At 41.9% G+C, this 22,563-nt stretch overlaps 1 protein-coding gene across 4 annotated transcripts in view; it reads left to right on the top strand.

Annotated features, from left to right (window-relative positions):
- LOC121288843 (paralemmin-2-like) overlaps positions 1-19,580 on the top strand; it is a 153,531-nt gene extending 133,951 nt beyond the window's left edge. For all 4 annotated transcript variants that reach the window (XM_041207618.1, XM_041207620.1, XM_041207617.1 and 1 more), the window contains exons 8-9: positions 1,152-2,264; positions 19,146-19,580. In XM_041207618.1, the coding sequence (XP_041063552.1) occupies positions 1,152-2,264; positions 19,146-19,192 (1,160 nt within the window). In that variant the 3' untranslated portion in view covers positions 19,193-19,580. The remainder of the gene's footprint in view (positions 1-1,151; positions 2,265-19,145) is intronic.
- Positions 19,581-22,563: the final 2,983 nt, after the last annotated feature.

The following is a 22,563-nucleotide window of genomic DNA, read 5'->3' as shown; positions in this document are numbered from 1 at the left end:
AGGTTCTGTGGGGCTTTATTAAAATGAGTTTTTATTTACAGCTGCTATGTAGATATTGGGACCTGTTCACAAGGCTGGGACTTCTCCTCCCTTCAGATCTCTGTTATTCAATCATGTGATATTACATCATCATTATCTCAGCATCATGTGCTTCTAATGTTAACCCTTAACTCTCCCCCTAAGTCTTTATCTCTATCATATTTATACCTTCCTACAGTTAACACCTATGTTTTAATAGCCAGGTAATGTCATTCTGATATTGTACTCAATAATTTCAAGGCTCCTAAAAAGTCTTACTGACCAGATGAATATAGCTTCCTTCATGCTAGAAATATTGATCACCTTTATCATATAAAGTCTTGTCCACTATCATAATAACAACCTCTTGCTGAAATTAAGTTCAACTGACAAACTCTTCCTCTTGTGTCCCACTTTTTACCTTGGCATTTGGGAGTTGTTTGGTGATCCCAACAATTGAAGACTTCCTGGCCATGATACCTTATGCCAAAAGATCTGGATCCTCTTCAGTAAACTTAATTTTCCTCTATACTTTCAACCAAATTTTATAATCAACAGAATTGCAGGACTGATTTATAATGCTGAATATGGTCATTTCTGAGTTGCTGAATTCCAGAGTTACCAAATCCTGCTTCACTTTACACCCCGCCAGTTACTACCTGCTGGACTGCCACGCAAGATGTGCTGTTGGTTTTGACAAAATTTGGATCCAAGTTTCACACTGGGCCATTCCAGTACAAAACTTTTGTTTTGTGAGTGTTGAGCAAGCTGTATATCTGTGGCTAAACCACACCACTATTATTTATCATTAATCATGCCAATAAAGGTGCTCAGTCCCATTTAGTGTAGTTGCAGAGGATGTGATCATTTTCCTCACCAGTTTGATGGTAGATGTTAGTGTGTGTGTGTGTATTTTTGGCATGCCCTGGCTGTTTAGTCATGAGAAGGAGTTGGAAAATAATGGAGGTGGTGGTGAGTCAGTGGCCAAACCTGACAGTATAGAGAGCACATGTTCATTGCAGAACAATGTGTGATCATTTTTTATTATTGGTAAATCACATTTATAGCTCTCTCACAATCACAAAGGTTTTATCCAGTTTAAATACTAACCTACACAAATATTTTCTTAACAGCTTTGTTTGCTGTGGAAATCAATGTTCAAAAGGATATGAAGACTGGAGAAAGCACCATTCTATCAACCATACCAGTGATGGTCGATGAAATCAAAAACAAAGGTGTTAAAGTCTATGAAGATGGGGTCAAATCTGTTTATGCTGTCCGCAGTGATGGAGGGCGGGTGCAGAATGGCATAGACAACATGACTCATGAGGAGGTGCAGGCACTGTTAGAGCAGGCTGGTGAAAAGCAAACCAGTGTTTCTGCAGTATGTCATGCACCTGTTTACTCAAGTTCCCATAATAACCGCCAATCTCCTAAAATGTTACCCACTGGGCAGACAGGTTCTGAACCAATGAATCAAGAAAACATGACAAAAGATGAAAGAATTGAGAGGCATAACCCTGTTATGGCTCAAACCTATGGAAGTAATGACACTGTTGTGTATCAGGAAAGGGATTTGCCCACTTTTCCACAGCCAACGTCTTTACCTGCTACCTTCTCACCTTGCCCTGTAACCAATTTCAGGTCTCTGAGCTCCACACAACTTCAGAGTCAGCAACATAACGAGCCACCATCAACTGAAGATAAGCTGAATTCAGTCCAGGTTCGGTGCCATCAGCAAATGGACAATCACCGTGAGGCTGTGTTTATCAGCTCAGAGCTTGATCATGATGGTGGGTCATCTTCCGCTTCTGATGAAACAGTCATTAGTTTTAATGTTGTCCATTCCTTGCCTTCTACTATCAACACTGAGGAGCCAGTTACCATGGTGTTCATGGGATACCACAACGTAGATGATGAAAATGAAACCAAAAAGATTTTGGGGTACGAAGGAGCTATCCGAGCAGAACTGGTTATGATCAGCGATGACGACGATAGTGAGGTGTCACCACATCAAGCAAATAGTCACACCACCCCAGTACTTCATCCAACCCCATCTTCAACGAGGGATGAGATACATAAAACATCATATGCTGCAATAAATTTAACTACAGGAGGGAGCACTCTCCCAAAGAAATCTGCTTTAATTTCAGGCCAAGATACAACTACAAATCATTGTCCCTATAAAAATTACTCTGATGGACATATGGATGGAATTGGAAACTATGATGACGCCTCTGTGTCAGGTACAAAAGACAAACGAAAATGTGCTTGTTGTTCCTTTTTATGACAACTTAACAGTTATTCTTCAAGCCGAAGCTTAACCCTGATTTTTCCTGTTATTACTAACGGATTGATAATACTGACTTGTGTTCTGAGTACTTCAAGTATTCTTTATGCATAACCTTTTGACTAATATTTTATTTCCTGTTATGCCACTCTCAAATTAACATAATCTTTAAGTCTGAAATGACAAGAGGTCATTAATTAATAGAATTGTGTGTTCTATTCCAATTTCTAATCAGAACTTTAAAAAATATTTCAATCAGTTGCCAAAATTTAATAAGCACAGTTTTGAAAAGCCTGAAATACCCCTAGATATACGTCGTTTGGAGATACTTTGGGGTGAAGTTTTCCTTAGGCCCATTTTTCAGCCTTAACGAGTAACAAAGCATGTGCCTCAACCAGGAGGCCTGAGACCTTCTGAAATTAGACCTCATTAACATTATTTGGGTAAACTGCTGACTCCACAGGCAGCTCTCCCATTTCACGAAGATGCCCTGTTGCTCCATTAACAGCTTGCACTTCTGGCAAATATGTGAGTAAAAAATTTCAAAACTTGGATGTTCACGATCAATTAATGGGGCACACCACCAGGTGCCCGCCTCCAGCAAAGTCTGGCCAGGAACTGCAGCCCGAAAATTTCAGGTTTATAAAATTCTCAGGCATCAGGACAATTTGCAGACCAGCCTGTGCTTCTCAGCAGCATGCTTGCTGGCGCATGTATAAGGGGATCGGACGACTACCTCTGCTTTAGCCATGTAATTGAAGATGGTGGGTGGGACACAGATGAGTGAGGTCCAATCTGAGGGCCCGAAGGGCTGGCAGCCTCATTTGAAGAGTTGATTGCTGCTCAAGAAGAAGGAATCCAAGGGGGCACTTCACAATGGAAACATTAACAAAAGGGTTCAGATGGCCAGAACTGTCAGGGCCATTAGTGTGGAGGGGGTACACCTCCACAAAAATACAGTTAGCCACAGATGCACCACCACCTTTAGGACCATTTATATCAGCATACATATCAGGCTATGATCACCCTTCAACCCACCCATCACCCCCACGCCCACCCCCCACCACCACCCCCCCCCCAACCCCCCCATCCACTGCTGTGAATGTAGCCGCTTACGAAGTGCTCCCAGGCTCCTGACACAGCATTGCACTTGTATGACATGGGCAGACCAGCCTCCGCCTCCAGAAATGGCCACTAATTGAGGCCTTAAGTGTCTTGATTGTCTACACCCACCTGTAAGCCTGCCCCTGAGAAACTCGCCTGGAAGGGAAGACGACATTGGGAAGCCATTCCATTGGGATATTCCATTACTTTCCCAGCCTCATGCTTCCAAGGAGCTATGTGTATTGATGCATTCCATGTTTTATATTGAGAACACAAGAATGTACAAGACTAGATGAATATACTGCAGTTCATCTGGCTTGTTCCACCAAATGATTTGCACTACCACATTTTCCATACCCTCCCAATCATTCTTTCTGCCAACTATCTATCAAATTCCCTTTCGAATCTGCCAATTCATGATCCATTTCCAATCTCCAAACAATCTGTTTGTACAATACTTAAATCTATACTGTTCACCTTTCTTCTTCTGTGCTTTAGTCTTCTGTGCCCCAATTGGCAAACTTATAGCATGAACAATACTGGGGAGCTTGTTGCTGGTCAGACATGAAATCAGAGGAAAAAATGAATTGTGCTCATTCATTTCAAAAGCATGCTACTCTGCTGCTGTTTTCAACCTGATAAAGTTAGCTACTTTTTAAATTGATAGCTCTGACTAGAACCCATTTAGAGGACTGCGTATAGTGAGCGTATAGCTCACAGGAATGATATATTGGCCATGGTGCGGATGCATTTCAGATTGACCAGAATGATGCCTGGGTTAAAATGGTTAAATCATGAGGATGGGTTGCATAAATTAAGCTTGTATTCTCTTGAGTATATAAGATTAAGGGTTGATCTAAGTGAGGAGTTTAAGATAAAAACAAAAAAACTGCGGATGCTGGAAATCCAAAACAAAAACAGAATTACCTGGAAAAACTCAGCAGGTCTGGCAGCATCGGCGGAGAAGAAAAGAGTTGACGTTTCGAGTCCTCGTGACCCTTCGACAGAACTTGAGTGAATCCAAGAAAGGGGTGAAATATAAGTTGGTTTAAGGTGTGCGGGGGTGGGGGGGGGGTGGATTTGGGTGGGGGGAGAGAAGTGGAAGTGGAGGGGGTTGGTGTGGTTGTAGGGACAAACAAGCAGTGATAGAAGCAGATCATCAAAAGATGTCACAGACAACTGAACAAAAGAACACATAGGTGTTAAAGTTGGTGATATTATCTAAACGAATGTGCTAATTAAGAATGGATGGTAGGGTACTCAAGGTATAGCTCTAGTGGGGTGGGGGGAGCATAAAAGATTTAAAAACATTTAAAAATTATGGAAATAGGTGGAAAAGAAAAATCTATGTAATTTATTGGAAAAAACAAAAGGAAGGGGGAAGAAACAGTAAGGGGGTGGGGATGGAGGAGGGAGCTCACGACCTAAAGTTGTTGAATTCAATATTCAGTCCGTAAGGCTGTAAAGTACCTAGTCGGAAGATGAGGTGGTGTTCCTCCAGTTTGCGTTGGGCTTCACTGGAACAATGCAGCAAGCCAAGGACAGACATGTGGGCAAGAGAGCAGGGTGGAATGTTAAAATGGCAAGCGACAGGGAGGTTTGGGTCATTCTTGCGGACAGACCACAGGTGTTCTGCAAAGTGGTCGCCCAGTTTACGTTTGGTCTCTCCAATGTAGAGGAGACCACATTGGGAGCAACGAATGCAGTAGACTAAGTAGGGGGAAATGCAAGTGAAATGTTGCTTCACTTGAAAGGAGTGTTTGGGCCCTTGGACGGTGAGGAGAGAGGAAGTGAAGGGACAGGTGTTACATCTTTTGCGTGGGCATGGGTGGTGCCATAGGAGGGGGTTGAGGAGTAGGGGGTGATGGAGGAGTGGACCAGGGTGTCCCGGAGGGAACGATCCCTACGGAATGCCGATAGTGGGGGTGAAGGGAAGATGTGTTTGGTGGTGGCATCATGCTGGAGTTGGCGGAAATGGCGGAGGATGATCCTTTGAATGTGGAGGCTGGTGGGGTGATAAGTGAGGACAAGGGGGACCCTATCATGTTTCTGGGAGGGAGGAGAAGGCGTGAGGGCGGCTGCACGGGAGATGGGCCGGACACGGTTGAGGGCCCTGTCAACGACCGTGGGTGGAAAACCTCGGTTAAGGAAGAAGGAGGACATGTCAGAGGAACTGTTTTTGAAAGTAGCATCATCGGAACAGATGCGACGGAGGTGAAGGAACTGAGAGAATGGGATGGAGTCCTTACAGGAAGCGGGGTGTGAGGAGCTGTAGTCGAGGTAGCTGTGGGAGTCGGTAGGTTTGTAATGGATATTGGTGGACAGTCTATCACCAGAGATTGAGACAGAGAGGTCAAGGAAGGGAAGGGATGTGTCAGAGATGGACCACATGAAAATGATGGAGGGGTGGAGATTGGAAGCAAAATTATTAAATTTTTCCAAGTCCCGATGAGAGCATGAAGCAGCACCGAAGTAATCATCGACGTACCGGAGAAAGAGTTGTGGAAGGGGGCCGGAGTAGGACTGGAACAAGGAATGTTCCACATACTCCATAAAGAGACAGGCATAGCTGGGGCCCATGCGGGTACCCATAGCTACACCTTTTATTTGGAGGAAGTGAGAGGAGTTGAAGGAGAAATTGTTCAGTGTGAGAACAAGTTCAGCCAGACGGAGGAGAGTAGTGGTGGATGGGGATTATTCGGGCCTCTGTTCGAGGAAGAAGCTAAGGGCCCTCAGACCATCCTGGTGGGGGATGGAGGTGTAGAGAGATTGGACTTCCATGGTGAAGAGGAAGTGGTTGGGGCCAGGGAACTGGAAATTGTTGATGTGACGTAAGGTGTCAGAGGAATCACGGATGTAGGTGGGAAGGGACTGGACAAGGGGAGAGAGAAGGGAGTCAAGATAATGAGAAATGAGTTCTGTGGGGCAGGAGCAAGCTGAGACGATCGGTCTACTGGGACAGTTCTGTTTGTGGATTTTGGGTAGGAGGTAGAAGCAGGCCGTCCGAGGTTGGGCGACTATCAGGTTGGAAGCTGTGGGAGGAAGATCCCCAGAGGAGATGAGGTCAGATGTTTAAGATGTATTTAAGATCAGCTGTAATCTAATTATTTTTCAGAATAGGGTTTAGGAGTTGAATGGTCTGCTCATTTGGTTACCATCTCCACAGAGATCAGTAACTCTTAAAAAAGAGATTTGAGCTTCCAATAACTCGTTGAAAGATTAGTTTGACACTATTTCACGTTTTAAAAAATTTTACTGTACCAAATTACTAAAAAAAAGCACTGGGGAGAATTTTGTCCCCATCGGAGGTGGGTTGTGCGGGTGCATGCATGGGTGTGTATGCAGCTGATCACCACCTGCAATTGGCTGGGCACTGCCATTCTATGTGGGTGGGCCAATTAAGGCCCACACAGCGTGACACATTCCCGGAAGCGCTGAAGGGGTGTGGCGTTGCCTGAGTCAGGACACAGGGAGATTAGTTTAAATTTTTTAAATTTTAATAAAGGGAAAAAACATTTTTAGGACATTTTTAGAAACTGTCACATGAGCTGGGGCATGTCTGTGAATTTTATTAAAAATTTTTTCAAACCTTTTCCTTCATGAAACCTCATCCCACCCCTGGATGAGATTCCATGAAAAATGCAAAGGCCGTTGAGCTTTTCACCTGCCCACCAACCTTAAGGTTGGACTGGCAGCTCAGTTTATTGTTTTAATTGATAGTTAAATGGCCTTAATAGGCCTTTGACAGTTCGGCGGGCGCATAGCCGACTCGGGTGCGCGACCACTGAGCTGAAAATTTGAATGACGCACAGTGACGTCAGAACACATGCCCAAGGTCACCATGCGTCATTTTATGCCTCGGCCAGCAAGCCCCACCCCTGCTCGTCAAGCCAAAGATTCTGCCCACTATTGAATAAATACTTTTCTTTTTGTAGACAACTTATACTTTAGACTACTGAAAGTATAATTCCCCAATATACTTGTCACCCATTGCACTCTCCAGTGAACTACAGTCCTTTAAGCAAACAGTCCATAGTTGCTCCTGCCTTCCAATGGATTCCCATATCCCCATTTCACTGAATGCTAACTTTGAGTGACTGTCTCCTGGGACTTTCCTCAGCTTTGAGAGAGGTTCTTGAATCCACCACCAGTAGTAAAGCTTGTTCTGATAATTCTTATGGAGAAATCTCCCAAAATCCTGAGATGGCTGCAGGATATGTCTCTTCCACTAGAGACCATCTCCATCCCACATCCAACTGTTGCAGCACGCAAAGCCAAACAGCCTTTCTTTTTTTTTATTCATTCATGGGATGTGGGATTCACTGGCTAGGCCAGCATTTATTGCCCAACCCTAATTGCCCTTGTTCAGTGGGCATTCAAGAGTCAACCACATTGCTGTGGATCTGGAGTCACATGTAGGCCAGACCAGGTAAGGATGGCAGATTTCCTTCCCTAAAGGGCATTAGTGAACCAGATGGGTTTTTACAACAATTGGCAATGGTTCCATGGTCATCATTAGATTTTTAATTCCAGATTTTTACTGAATTCAAATTCCACCATCGGCGTGGCAAGATTCAAACCCAGGTCCCCTGAGTATTAAAAACAAAAACAGAATTACCTGGAAAAACTCAGCAGGTCTGGCAGCATCAGCGGAGAAGAAAAGAGTTGACGTTTCGAGTCCTCATGACCCTTTGACAGAACTTCTGTCGAAGGGTCATGAGGACTCGAAACGTCAACTCTTTTCTTCTCCGCCGATGCTGCCAGACCTGCTGAGTTTTTCCAGGTAATTCTGTTTTTGTTTTGGATTTCCAGCATCCGCAGTTTTTTTGTTTTTAACCCCTGAGTATTACCTTGGGTCACTGGATTACTAGTCCAGTGACAATACCGTTACGCCATCACCTCCCCGACTGACCACACACAGACTACTGTCTGCCTGTGATATCCATTGATTTGTAAGGAGGCCTGTAACCTGATCTGAAAAATGGCTTCCTCTGCTCTCTTCTATATCTCCACAGCAACATGAAAACTTTAATCTCGCATTCAGGTAGAAATGCTAATTAGATATCATTGACGCCAATTCTCTTTCATCTTAGAAGTAAATGGGCAGATTAAAGCACAACTGCTTAGAAAAAGGGCACCATTCTGGGGCTTGGGAAATTCAGGCTGGAATCTTGCTGAATTGTCTCACTTGCCAGCTGAGGAGATGGCAAGAGAACCCTGCTGCTTCTTTTTGATTAGGCCCACCAAATCATAAGCCAATCAGGCAATGGCAAGGTCACCAGCGATCCTTCCCCTGGAATCAACGCCACAGGGGCTGAAGCCTCACCTACTAAAATGGGAGATGGTGGCTGCTGCAGGGCAAAAAGCACCCACCAGAGTCCCAGAATCGCAGATCGACCCAGACCACAGGTAAATAATGATGGTCTTACCATCAGGCACATTGCAAAAAAGATCATGTGACCCCCTACATTTACCATAAATTTAAGCTACAGTCCCAAAATATAATAATCCTATAAACTTCATAATCATAACACTTTTCATATGACCATATCAAATATTAAAATATAATAATGAATATTTCTTCATTCTGTGCATTAATTTGGAATCCTGCATATTTATAAGTTTTTATATTATGTATTGATTCACTTAAATTGAAAATGGAATGCAAAAAATTTTTTTTTAGCCTTTGAGTAGCAAGCTTTTAGCTTTATATTTTTGTACTTCTAGACCCTGCTGTTCTCATGTTAGACCTGTATTGTGAACATAATTTTACTAATCTACTCTCTTTGTAAAATCAGCTTCAATGTGTTTGTACATTAATCAGTTCAGTATGGTTTGTTGCTACCTTATGCTAACATTCTTTACTTTTCTGCAAATAAAAATTGTTTCATCTAATTCTTTCCCTAATTTTGTCTCACTTATTCATAGTGATTTGGAAAAAATGATCAACATATTTTTAAGGAGATTGAGCTTTATGCTATACATCTGCCTATAAATGTGTAAACATGGAATATCTTGAAATGCTGACCTGTCTGCATGAATCTAATACAAGAATTATACAGTATTATTAATATTCATAAAATTATGAACTGCTTGGAAAATATTTCTTATTGCTACTATATCCAGGTGCTTTATTTAAATATACTCTTTTTTACCCTTTGCTACCACTACTTTATAGTGTTCTTTTGGTATGCTGTCCTTTTAATATTTCAATTGTGGAAAATGTTTTCAAAGGCTGCAATTGCTGGCATGGTTTTACATTTTCCACCTCTGTGAATATTCTGCGCAAAAGGTCAAGGAATATTTTTTCACAGTGATAAAAGAAAGTACCTGCTGATTTTCATCAATATATTTTAGAGTATTTACATTTTCAATTTAGATACAATCTTATGATTTACAGTTGTTGTTTTAATGTGCTGTACAATATAACCCAATGTAAAGCATGGCACTCAAGCCCCATTTTATCTCGAGATGGGTGGAAAGTCATCCTGATTTCTGAAGCTTGAGCTATGGGTGATTTTATACCCTGGACTCATTTACAGGTTCATGATTAGTTGTTTGTAAAGCCTGACAGCTGGCTGGAGGATGGGAGCGCAATGTTGGGCAGAACGTTCCCCAGTGCTTAGTTATGCTGTAGGGGAGGGTTTTGGTAGGGCTTTATGATTGGGGGCGCAAGTTTAGCCTCGGACACAGGAGGACTAAACTTTCTTTGTGGGGCTCAGGAAAAGAAGGGAAGGTTATATTTGAGGAACAGACTTGATTCGTTTGAGCATTTCATGGCCTCAACTAACTTCCAGTTAGATCGATCTGGAATGAAAGCCACAATGGCTTCCTTGATCAGGCCCATTGTTAAAATAGCAGTTGGTCCCCAGTGTTGTAATTGGAGCCCCTTCAGCATATTTAAAGTTGGGACCAGCTGGTTTCCAACAGGTATTTTTCCCTCTGCTCAGTTGACGAATGCAGGAAGATAGCAGAATCTCCATTGGTAAGTTGTCCAGGCAATTTCAACTGTCAATCTGGTTTTGACTAGGTTAAAATTGCCCCTTAACTATGTAACAGCTCATGAATTTGCAAGCCCAATTTTACACTCCATATTAAATTCATCTTTTATAATAACTGTGGCGTTCAGGAGTTCTGAAGCAATCCATGACCAGCAAAGCCTGGACAACATTCAAGCTTGGGCTGATAAGTGGCAAGTAACATTCACGCCACACAATGCCAGGCAATGACCATCTCCAAAAAGATAGAATCTAACCATCATTCCTTGACATTCAATGACATTACCATCGCTGAATCCCCCTCAGGATCCATTGACCAGAAACTGAACTGGACTCGCCATATAAATACTGCGGCTACAAGAATAGGTCGGAGGCCGGGAATTATGCGGTAAGTAATTCATCTCCTAACACACCGAAGTCTATCCACCATCTACAAGGCACAAGTCAGGAGTGTGGTGAAATGCTCCCCACTTGCCTGGATAAGTGCAGCACCAACAACACTCAAGAAGCTCTAAACCATCCAGGACAAAGCAGTCCACTTGATTGGCACCTCATACACAAAATTAAACATCCACTGCCTCCACCACCGATGCACAGTGTCAACAGTATGTACCATCTCCGAAATGCACTGCAGCAACTCACCAAGTCTCCTTAGACAGCACCATCCAACCCACAACCTAGAAGGACAAGGGTAGTAGATGCATAGGAACAACATCACCTGCAAGTCCCCCTCCAAGCCACTCACCATTTTTCCCTGGAACTGTATCGCTGTTCCTTGATTGCTGCTGGGTCAAAACCCTGGAACTCCTTCCCTAACAGCACATTGGGTGTTCTTACAACTCATGGACTGCAGCGGTTCAAGAAGGCAGCTCACCACCGCCTTCTCAAGGGCAATTAGGGATGGGTAGTAAATGCTGGCCTAGCCAGTGATGCCCACATCCCATTCATGCATAAATTTTAAAAAAGTTTTTTGACATTTGTAGGTAAAGCCTAGTCTTAGTTATAGTCGACGATCGACACATATGCAATCTAGTTTGTCACTGTCATGGCAAGCAGAAGAAAAATTTGGGAAGGACTCCGTTATGGTTGGGTGCCCACCATTCCCTTTCCAATTGCACCAGAATTTCCTCAGACAGTACGAAGGGAGCATCTTGTGTTCAACCCCCTATAGGGGGAACATCAGTGAAAGAGATGGATCACATTGCTTGCTAGAATTTTTGCCAGTTCCATCTGTTTTGTCCTCAAGTTAATATCTACCTGGATGAAGTAAGGATGCACTGTTCATCAGCATCTCATCCTGGTGGAAGTGGGTCCCACAATAGTTTGAAAAGCCGGTGCAAATTGACCAAATCTCTTTTTGGGAAATGGACCAGTTTTGTCTTTTTAGCATCCTTCTCTAACCCCATTGATAATTCACCCCGGTGGTAGCTCAGTGCTGCAAAATTCCCTTCCCCAACACAATGTGTGCCTGTGCGGTGCCACCAAGGGCACACACCTCTGACCACGTAATGTAAATTTCTCCATGATCCTGGGAAATCAGACAAGGTCAGGCACCTCGTGAGTCTTATTCAGAGGAGACCCACAGCTTTTGGGCCCTTTTATATGTGCCATTATATACAGTTGAAGTAGAAAGGCAAACAGAGATGATGAACAAAATATTCTGTAATGAACCTGGTGGATCTGGAACATTTTATTAATCCCTCTATCTGTAATGTTTTAAGAGCCAATATTAAAATAAGTTAAGAATGTTGATCTCAAAGACAATCCTGTGTTGTCTACACTGGTCAAAATCTGAAGTCCTGTTACAAAAAACGTGATGTGAAGAATGCACTGGTAAAACTCAGCAGGTCTGGACGCAGCTGTGGTGAGAGAAACAGAGTTAATGTTTCAAGTTGAACATGACTCGGCTTCAGAATGTGGTGTGAAGTATATTCTGCAATGGAACTTTTTTTATACGTTTATGGGATGTGGGCATCACTGGCTAGGCCAGCATTTATTGCCCATCCTTAATTGCCCTTGAGAAGGTGATGGTGAGCTGCCTTCTTGAACCGCTGCAGTCCATGACCTTATGATAAAAGGAAGGTCATTGATGAAGGAGCTGAAGATGGTTGGGCTTAGGATGCCACTTAATAAATTAACTTTTCTTATTAGGTGTAGCGCTAATCTCTTATATTCTGTCTCACCAACACCTTAAAACAAATGATATTGCTCTCTATTGTCATATTAATAATATCATACCATTTCCATAATGTATAGCTCAAAATAACCCGATTCCACAATCTCAGTAAGGGAATCAATATGTAGGGTATATGTTACACAACAATCATTCATTTTAGCGCTCCTCTGCTTACTGTTAACCTAATTTTATTGACACGTCAATAATAACATTATGGGCAGAATTTTGCCCTTGGCATGCAGGCTTGGCCGGGCAGGTGGTGGGGTGCAGTCAGGAAGCTGACAGCTGCCCACGATCAGCACCACACCATGATTATACACTGGTGGGCCGATTAAGTCCAATTTGAAACTTTAAAATAAAGAAAGATAGAAATTATTTAGACATGTCCCCTCATGTGTCACATGAGCTCGGACCTGGTTATGAAATGTGTAAAAAAATATTTATTAATTTAATAAAACCTTCTTGAAACCTCATCCCGCCAATGGATGAGGTTTCATGAAAAACCGCTTGGGCTCTTCGCCTGCTGCCAACGGGCAGCCCTGTCAATTAGTTCAATTGGTTTATTAATGGCCTTAAGAGGCCTTTGACGGTTCGGCGGGTGCACCGCTGCCATCTGGCGTGTGCCCGCCGAACGGAAGATCACAATGAGGCGCAGTGCTGTTGGGATGCACGCCCGATGTCATCGCGTGTCGTTTTACACATCGGCACACCCCCCGCACGCCAAAGAGGAAATTCTGCTCTAGGGCTTTCTCCAAGTATATATAAAGGAAAACAGTAGCTAAAGTGAGCATTGGTCCCTTAGAGCGTGAGACTGGAAATTAATAATGGGAAACAAGGAAATGGCGGAAACATTGAGCAGTTACTTTGTATTAATTTTCATTGTGGAAGACACAAAAAGCTTCCCAAGAATCATTTAAATCAGGACAGAAAAGGGAGGGAGGAACTTAAAACAATTGCAATCACCAGGGAAAAGATACTGGGAAAAGTCTTGGGACTAAAGGCTGACAAGTCCCCTGGACCTGATGGCCTGCATCCTAGGGTCTTAAAAGATGTGGCTGCAAAGATTGTGTGTGTATTGGTTGTAACATTCCAAAATTTCCTGGATCCTGAAAAGGTCCTAGCACACTGGAAAACTACAAATGTAACACCTCTATTCAAGAATGGAGGGAGACAGAGGGCAGAATTTTCTGCTTGTTGGGCGGCCACCGGCCCAACCTGAATGAGCATAAAATGAACCGCAATGACATTGGGCGAGCGACCCTATTAAGGCCTTTAACAATCTAATTGAAATAAATTTTTTGCTGCCTGTCCAACCTTACGGTTGGCGGGCAGGCAAAAAGGCCAAGCGGCCTTTGCATTTTTTGTGAAAGCTCATCCACGAGGTTTCGATCTGTCATTAAAAAAAAATAAAATTTTCATCCTAATTTCTAACATGTTGTTGCTCATGTTTTTTTTACATTTTAAAATGCTTTACTTTTAATTTTTCATATCTTCATCTCCCTGAGGCAGCTCCATGCCTCAGGCAGTTTTTCCTGGGCTCGCTTGCGTGCATGCGCAAAGGTCCCCGTTTGCCTTCCTCCCACCCCCACACAGGCAGCACTGAGTGCTGCGGCACATATTTCATGCTGGGCGGACCTTAATTGGCCCATCTGCGTGAAATCGTGGTCTGGCCCTGATCACGGACGGCAGTCGGCTTCCCAAGCAAGCCCAGCCGCCCTCCCCTGCTGAGCCCGCCCAACAAGGGCAAAATCCTGCCCGGAAAGCAGGAAACCATAGGCCAGTTAGTCTAATGTCAATCGTAGGGAAAGTGCTTGAATGCATTATTAATAAGGTAATAGCAGAACATTTGTAAAATCATAACGCAATCAGACAGAGCCAACATGGCTTTGTGAAAGGGAAATCATGTTTGTCTATTTTATTAGAGTTCTTTGAGGAAGTAACAAGCAGGATGGATAATGGGGAATCAGTAGATCCGGTGCATTTGGATTTTCAAAAGGTATTTGATGAGGCACCAGATCGAAGGTTACTGCACAAGATAGGAGCTCATGTTATTGGAGGTAACATATTAGTATAACAGCCAACAGGAAGCAAACAGACTGGATAAATAGGCCATATTCCAGTTGGCAAACTAACTAGCGGAGTGCCACAGGGATCAATGCTGGGACTTCAAATATTTATAATCTATGTCAATGATTTGGATGAAGGGACTGAGTGTATGGAAACTAAATTTGCTGATGACACCAACATATAGGAAAGCAATAAAAACAAAAAACTGCAGATGCTGGAAATCCAAAACAAAAACAGAATTACCTGGAAAAACTCAGCAGGTCTGGCAGCATCGGCAGATTCACCCAGTTCTGCTGAAGGGTCATGAGGACTCGAAACGTCAACTCTTTTCTCCTCCGCCAATGCTGCCAGACCTGCTGAGTTTTTCCAGGTAATTCTGTTTTTATGTGGGAAAGCAATTTGCGAAGAGGACACGAAAATATTCCTGCATAGGAATATTTATAGGTTAAGTGATTGGACAAAAATTTAGCAGCTGGCGTATAATGTAGGAAAATGTGAACTTGTCCACTTTGGCAGGAAGAATAGAAAAGCAGCATATTATTTAAATGGTGAGAGATTGCCTTAGCCTTGAGGATATTCAATGACCCAGCCTCAGCTGCTCTCTGGGGAAAAGAATTCCAAAGTCTGAGAACCCTCTAAAGAAAACAATCCTCTTCATCTCGATCTTAAATGGAAGACATCTTATTGAACTGTCAAAGTTTTGTGGTGCAGAGGGATCAGGGTGTCCAGGTGCATGAATCACAAAAAGCAAGCATGCAGATATAGCAAATGATTGGGAGGGCAAATGGAATGTTGGAATTATTGCAAGGGGAATGGAATATAAAATTAGGGAAGCTGTACAGGACCTTCATGAGACTGAATCTGGAGCACTTTGTACAGTTTTGGCCTCTTTAGTTAAGTAGGGATATATTGCATTAAAGTAGCTCAATAAGGTTCACTCAGTTGATTCCTGGGATGAAGGAGTTGTCTAATGAGGAAAGGTTGAGCAGGTGAGGCCGATAGTCATTGGAATTTAGAAGAATAAAATGTGATCTTATTGAAACATGTAAGATTCTGGGGGGCTTGACAGGGTGGGTGATGGGAGGATGTTTCACCTTATGGGGGAGTCTAGTTCTAGGGGTTGCAGTTTCAAAATAAGATGTCTTCCATTTAAGATCGAGATGAAGAGAATTGTTTTCTTTAGAAGATCCTCAGGCTTTGGAACTCTTTTTCCCAGAGAGCAGCCGAGACTGGGTCATTGAATATACTCAAGGCTGAGGTAAACAGATTTTTGATTGCTATGGGAACCAAGGGTTTTGGGAGGCTGGTGGGAAAGTTGAATTAAAGCCACAATCAGATAGCTGTGATAGCCATCTTATTGAATGAAGCAGGCTCAAGGGGACAAATGGCCTACTCCTCCAATTTCTCATGATCTTACAGTGCTTATAGCATTTTACACTGTTGCACAAACTATAATTGTGTAAAAGCAGGTATATTTACCCTACCTCCACATCCAATCTCCCCTGAGAATTGGCCATAGAATGTGTATAGGATAGACATGCAGGAGCTCAGACAGGGGTTAATTTAAAAAAAATATACAAAAGGGATCTGTAATTCCAGTGGTAAATACTAAGCCCTTAAATATTAATCAACAGTAGTATAGAGAAAAAAATATAATTCAAATTAATCCTCAAAGGCTACTAGGATAACTACTACTAGGATAGGGGAGGCAGGTATGTGTTCCTGTTGATTATATGTAAATTTCGAATTTACCAACTCAATTTACTGCACTGAATCCAAATCTACAGAGACAGAATGTTAACTGTCTGTATCTTTAATCCAGACCACTATTTAATAATTCAGTCTTTTAAGCATGAGTATTACTTTAGTTTTCCAATAAATATTACATTATGGAAAAAAAGGGATCATAATTTCTATTGCTGCAGGTTGCGACATGCCTTTCGCAAAAGCTCTGTGACATTCCTTACCTTTCAAAATTTATGAGAACAGCTTTATGTGAACAATTTTAACCAGCAACACCTGTTGCTCTTATTAAGTGAATTAAAATGTCACCTAGCAGACCTTGCGTGGATGATCTGTGAAATATAATAAAAGCAAAATACTGTGGATGCTGGAAATCTGAAATAAAAACAGAAAATTCTGGAAAAACTCAGCAGGATTGGCAGCATTTCTGGAGGGAGAAACAGAGTGAATATTTCAAGTCCAATATGGTTCTTCTTCAGAACAGTTCCAAAGAGCCATATTGGACCCAAAATGTTAACTCTGGGCAGAATTTTAAGTCCTGCGGGTGGGTGCGTGTCTGACCCGATCAGATGTAACATTGCACAAGATGACGTTGGGCAAGTGTCCCAACATCATCATGCACTTGCACGATATTTTGCTTGGCAGGCCAGCGCAAAAGTCAGAAGCGCACCCGCCGACAATTAAAAGGGCAATTAAGCCCAGCAATGGCGCAATTGTCTACTTTTTTTGGTGGCCTGTCCAACCTTACAGTTGGCAGACAGGCGAATCAGCCAGGCGGCCTTTGCATTTTTCATCAAACCTCATTCAAAAGCAGGATGAAATCTCCATTATGAAATACAATGAAAATAAATATCTGTGGACAGCTTCTTATAGGGTATATTTTCGGGTTCTTGATTGTGATGCATGGACATTTTTTTGCCGCTTTTTAAACCTTCATTTCATCATTTGAATATCTGCGGCTCCCTGAGGCAGCTGTCTGTCTTCAGGGAGCTCTCTCGCAGCACTCACCCCCGCCCGTGGTGACGACATCGCCCACCATCTTCCTGCCCCCATTCCGGTAGGACTGAGCTTTTCAGCACGTGTTTCAAGCGTGCTGGCCGTTAATTGTCCAGCCAGTGTGAGATTGCGGTTGGGAGCCAATCACAGCCGGCGGTCTGTTTCCCAGCTGCTCCCGGGCCTGCCAATCGTGTGCGCCCACCACTGGTAAAATTCAGGCCTTTGTTTCACTTGCCATGGATGCTGCCAGACCTGCTGAATTTTTCCAGCATGAAATTTAATATTATGTAGCAACACTTGACAAAATGAACAGTGTGCAAATATGCTATTTTTTCGTTAATTGATTTACCATGAATAAGGTGTAGGATAAGTGTTCTATCCTCCTGCAAAACATGATCAGTTTCCAAACTTTCTTTAAATAAAGGAACTCACTAGGAAGCCATGGGTTTAGCATCATAAATGCAACCTGTAATGGGAGTGTAATACTTGAACTATGTGGCCAAACTGAGAAAAATAATTTATATCTCTCTAAATAGGAAGTCAAATGAAATTGTCTATAATTTTGAGTATAAAAGATAGCATAAAACTGTTCTTAGTTCAATTCTGTTTATTTTAGTTGCCACAGACAGAATGTTTTCCCTTTGAAGATTTCACTTGCTTTTATCCAGCCAAATGAAAAAAATGCTACATTTGGAATCTTTAAGATTTTGCATTGAATTTAAACAATATTCTTTAATTTTTTTCTCACTACTTTATTATATTTAAAATATTTCTTTTAATGTTATATAATAATAAACCTGAGAAATCCTCCAGAATTGAAAGGAATAAAAATTTCAACCATCTTTCCAGCACTATCTTCGGCTTAATTATTTGGATTTCTGGATTAGCAAAAGGAGGTGTGTAGAAATATGTTTCAATCATTTCCTCTAAACTCATGCTCGTTAATACCAAAAGAAAAATCCAACATGATGCACTGACAACAATTTTATATTTCAAAAAATAAACCCATTGCATTGAAATTTAGAAATTGTAAATAAATATTCAACACACGTTATAATGAGTCAACATCAAATAATGTCATTAATAAAGAACAGTTCATGTTCTGGCTAGAAACTGGTTTAGTAGGACGCAAAACATTTTTATTGAACATTTTGCACAGCTCTGTAGTGCTATTGACTTGCAATTAACGGCTTATCTCAGTGATGTTTAGATTGTAGGATTTGTTTCTTCCTCCACAATGTGGGAAGTATGCTATGCTTAATGAGTATTTTATTGGATTTGATCGACAAAACTGACTACTACCTTCAGCACTAAAATCCAAGCTGCTGGACAAGCTATTTGGCTTTCCTTTCCTTCTAGTACCATTTTAATGAAGATTTCAATGATACCTTTAGAGTAACTGTGCTGAGTAACATCTCAATGTGCAGTATGTGAATTGAAAAACTTGCTGCTGAAAATATTTTTGTTAAAAAGAACTTTTAGAATCTTTTAATATTCTCTGGGCTTCAACAAAAATTCTGACCTTCTCTAATCTAACACTTTTACATAAGATGTTTCTGTGCTTTTAGTGCATGCCAGCTCTCTGTGTTGTTTTAGAGCTTTTCACAACTAACTATGTGCATAAGACATCAACACAATGTTGTGGTATGTATCTTTCTTCCAACAGAGTTTGGTTTTAAAATTTTGTGAAATCTGAAAATGTTCCAGAAATATAAGTAACTATATTTATCTTTGTTCCTCCCTCAATCAACAGCCTTAAGATCTAAAATGACCAGGCTAGGTAAAAAGCTGGTGATGTAAAGCGGAGTCTTCCATCCAGCAATAACTTGACCATTAGTTCTACCTGGAACAGTGAGAGGTAATGTGCCCTTTTAAATAGAGGACGGACAAGTGGAAATTACCATCCATTAAGTTTGTTGTGCTGCAACTTAACCTACTGTTCAGCTACTACATATGTATTCAATCAAAATGTTGTATCCATTACATTTGTATCAGCTATCATTTACCTAAACATAATTGATGTATCCGATTATTTGTGCTCTATATTATACTTGGAAAACGGTAGTTGGTTCAACTAACTATTACAAACTTGCATTGAACTAATTTTAGTTATTGAAACTGACTTTCACTTAAGTTCTTAGTTTAAAAGACAGTCTTTGTGAATAATAAAGTACTCTTGGCAAAGTTATCTATATTGGTTTTTTTTTCAAATTTGGATGTAAAATATTTGGTGAACATTTTCACCTTGTGTTATTAACAATATTTAATTTCTAGATTGGCATGTTTAGCCTTATGACAACGAAATGCATTCTCATTTGGAACTCTGCTACAAGTCAATAATACACTTTTTATTTGATGTTCTTAGTATTGCAGATGCATAATCCTGTCAGCAGTGCATGATTTGAAACTTAGGCCTCCTTCACAGCTAATGGAAGAATAAAATTTGCAGCCTGATGCAATAAATGTGTATTTTGGTGATACTAGATCAGAACTGGGGGAGCCTGGTAGAAATAAGCCAAGTTGAATGACTGATGCATAGAAAGTTCTTTGTAGCCCTAAATGGTACTTGGTAATTTCTTTTTTGAATATGATGAAATTATATAACCTCTTTATATCAAAGCTTAAACATGAATGCCTAACAAATCTCCATTATAGTCTATAATTTGTTTCCAGACTGGCCTTATGACTGAGGAAAAATATTTTTTGAAATTTAATAAAGAAACTCCTATGAGGCATATGGAATAATTGATCTTTACTTCAGTCTGCTGTTTTCTCATATACAATTTGGCATGTTACCAATTCAAATCAGATTCATTGTTGTTGCAATGATCGAAACTTGGCCAAATTTAGACCGATAAGCTGAATGTAAGAGTTGTATTGAATGATGTCCAGGATTTCCTTCAAAAAGTTTATTATTTCTCCTATCAAAGTACCATGTAATCTATTGTTGAAAATCAAAAACCCTAATAAGGCTTAAAATTGGCCACTGTGGAAAGACCATTGCCTGGATTTTACATGCCCCCACCGCATGTTTTCAGTGGCAGAGGGGGTGGGGGGATGCGGGCCATAAAACAGGGCAGGTGCCCAGCCCACCACCTTCCCACCCACCCCCAAGCTCACCTCCATAACACCATGTGTAAATAAATATTTAAGGGTCAATTGTTAACAAGCCAATTGACACCGACAATACACTGCCCACACCATAATATGGTTGGCATGGGCAGGCGGGCAGGAGGGACAGCCTGCTTTTTAAAAAAAATTGTCCTAAAAGGATGGGAAGGAAGTAGGATACTATCTTTAGGGGATGCCCTTTGCGCATTGGGGACAGCCCACTGAAGATAATACACTCCCTTCCTTCTTCTCTGCCTGCTCTCCAAAAACCACCTCATCCACATCCTACCCCCCAACCTCCCTCTCTAAGCTGTCCAAAGCCTTCCATGCCCAATACCCCAGAGTTATTCACTCCAGGATCCATTGGGCCTTCTTCATGGGACTGGATACAGTCCCAGTAGTGCCTAATACTGAGCTCTTGGCGTGCCAGGACTGCTGGCACTTCCAGCCAATCAGATTGGCCGGCAGCTCCCAAGAGTGGAACTTCCCAGTGAGGGATGGAAATCCCACTGTTAGCCAACTTAGCCTGCCTGCAGCATATTATGGCTGTGGGGTAGGCTTGCACGGAGCGAATCGGCTTTCAGCTGACTTTCCTTAAAGGTGGGGTGGGGTAGATGGGTGGCGAGCTGTCCACCCCACCGGTAAAATGCAGCCCTGTGTTTTTCTCTCCATGAACGAGAACTCCATTTAAATGGAATAACCTCAAAAATCCAATAATGTCCAAAGCTAGACAAACATATTTCACAAATATATTTAGCAATGATGTTCTTTGACACTCAAAATAATTTCAGCTTTACATTTGTTTCAGGGGGCTGGATTTTCAAACTGAAGGAGGGCACAAGTTCAGTTACGGGCATGCTTTGAAAATAGCGCTCCCAGATGTCCTGTTAGGCTTCCAAAGCTGTTCACCTCCAATTAACTGCCAGTTAAGCTCCTTGAAGAGCTTGTTAACAGGCTGGAAAGGGCCAGAAGGAAATTTTCAGATGGCAGAAGAGAGAATGGTCAAGGGCATATTAGTACACACCGGTCAGCACCACTGATGGGTGCACTGAGGCCATAATGGATGTTTCTGCTGAATCAAAGTACTGAAGAAACAGAGTTATTCAAACTGAGGTGCTCAAGTGGTGACACAAAATTGCCACCGCTTCAGCAGATCGGGTCAAGTGCCTTGTGACTAACCATTCGCCACTTATAAGCACTATGTGGCTGCTGGCACACTGCCCTCCTGACTACTGCCATCTGCAAGGCAACTGCAAGTTCAAACTTGGCTGCTGTCTGCCTTTGAGCATTGCAGTCCAGAGCCAATTTCTTTTTTTGTTCTTTATTTTTTGGTAGGATGTGGGCATCACTGGCAAGGCCAGCATTTGTTGCCCATCCCTAATTGCCCTTGAACTGAGTGGCTTGCTATGCCTTTTTGTTGGGCAGTTAAGAGTCAACTACATTGCTGTGGGTCTGGAGTCATATGTAGGTCAGACCAGGCAAGGATGGCAGATTTCCTTCCTTAAAGGACATAAGTGAACCAAATGTTTTTTTTTACAGCAATCAATGATTGTCTCATGGTCACCATTACTGAGACTAGCTTTATATTCCAGAATTATTAAATGAATTCAAATACCACCAGCTGCCATGGTGGAAGGTGAACCCATACCTGCCTGCAGAGAATTTGTCTGGCCATCTGGATTACTAGCCTAGTGACATTACCAACTAGGCCACCATCTCCCTTCGAAGCAGCACCCAGCGTCAGTAATTGGGCACTGAGCTCACCTCTGGTCCAATTGGAGACTTTTCATTTTAAATTGTGTCATGTCAGAGACGCAGACACAACACAGGGTCTGGGCCTAATACTTTGATTTCTTACTCCACTGTCCCCATTTGTTGCCATTAAAGTGTAAAGCCCATTTAGCTTGAATGTAAACTTGTGCTTAACTGGTTAAAAAAGGAAATTCTTAAGAACAAAAGAAATAGAAACAGGAATAGGCTTTGGAATTCCCACCCTAAACCTCTCTGCTGCTCTGTGACAGAAACATTGAAAGATTTAAAGCACAGAAAGAGATCATTTG

This window comes from Carcharodon carcharias, chromosome 16 (genome assembly GCF_017639515.1).
Source record: "Carcharodon carcharias isolate sCarCar2 chromosome 16, sCarCar2.pri, whole genome shotgun sequence".
Taxonomy (NCBI): Eukaryota; Metazoa; Chordata; class Chondrichthyes; order Lamniformes; family Lamnidae; genus Carcharodon; species Carcharodon carcharias.
The sequence above is the reverse complement of the archived record's forward strand: the minus strand, read 5'-3'. Positions and strand labels throughout refer to the sequence as shown.